Source organism: Fonticula alba (genome assembly GCF_000388065.1).
Source record: "Fonticula alba strain ATCC 38817 unplaced genomic scaffold supercont2.2, whole genome shotgun sequence".
NCBI lineage: Eukaryota > Rotosphaerida > Fonticulaceae > Fonticula > Fonticula alba.
Genome location: NW_009242972.1, coordinates 354,953 through 355,505, shown reverse-complemented (window position 1 = coordinate 355,505; position 553 = coordinate 354,953). Strand labels below are relative to the sequence as shown.

General features: G+C 65.8%; 1 protein-coding gene across 1 annotated transcript in view; it reads left to right on the top strand.

Annotated features, from left to right (window-relative positions):
* Positions 1–92: 92 nt before the first annotated feature.
* H696_01101 (hypothetical protein) overlaps positions 93–553 on the top strand; it is a gene marked incomplete at both ends in the record, with an annotated part of 744 nt that continues 283 nt past the window's right edge. The window contains 2 exons of the mRNA XM_009494984.1: positions 93–214; positions 333–528. Coding sequence (XP_009493259.1) covers positions 93–214; positions 333–528 — 318 coding nt within the window. The remainder of the gene's footprint in view (positions 215–332; positions 529–553) is intronic.

Genomic DNA, 553 nt, shown 5'->3' with positions numbered 1-553 from the left:
CCCCCCCCCCCCCCGCTCCTCCGCTTCCCCACTTGCAGTTCCAACGTCTGGTCCTTTCGGTCCTCCCCCCTCGGGGGGAGTCACAAAGCCACATGAATGAGACCCAGCTGGCCCAGCTGGTGCACTATGCGTCCACCCGGCCGGAGAAGTTGTCCCGGTTGATGCTCTTCATCCAGGCGAGTCTGATCGAGAGTCACCGTGCCCGTGAGCTGCCGTGCGTCCCCTATCGCATGGGCGTGGCCGCCCCCACCCCCTTGCCACCATGGCAAGCCCACGTCCTGTCGCTCACCTACCCTCCCGCCGCCCTTCCCTCGTCTCGCTCGGCCGCCCAGCATCACCGAAACCTACGTCCATATGATCAATGCCATCGTGGCCGAGACCGCCGCCAGCCACGGCTCCACCTACGGCAGGCACATTCTCGAGGTGATCTGCTACCTGATCCGGTGCATGTCGGCCGATGGTCTGCCACTGCCCAGCTCATCCCCATCCGACATCCCGCTGGACGATGTCCGCATGGCCACGTCGTTGGTACGTCCCGCACCGCCGGGTGATC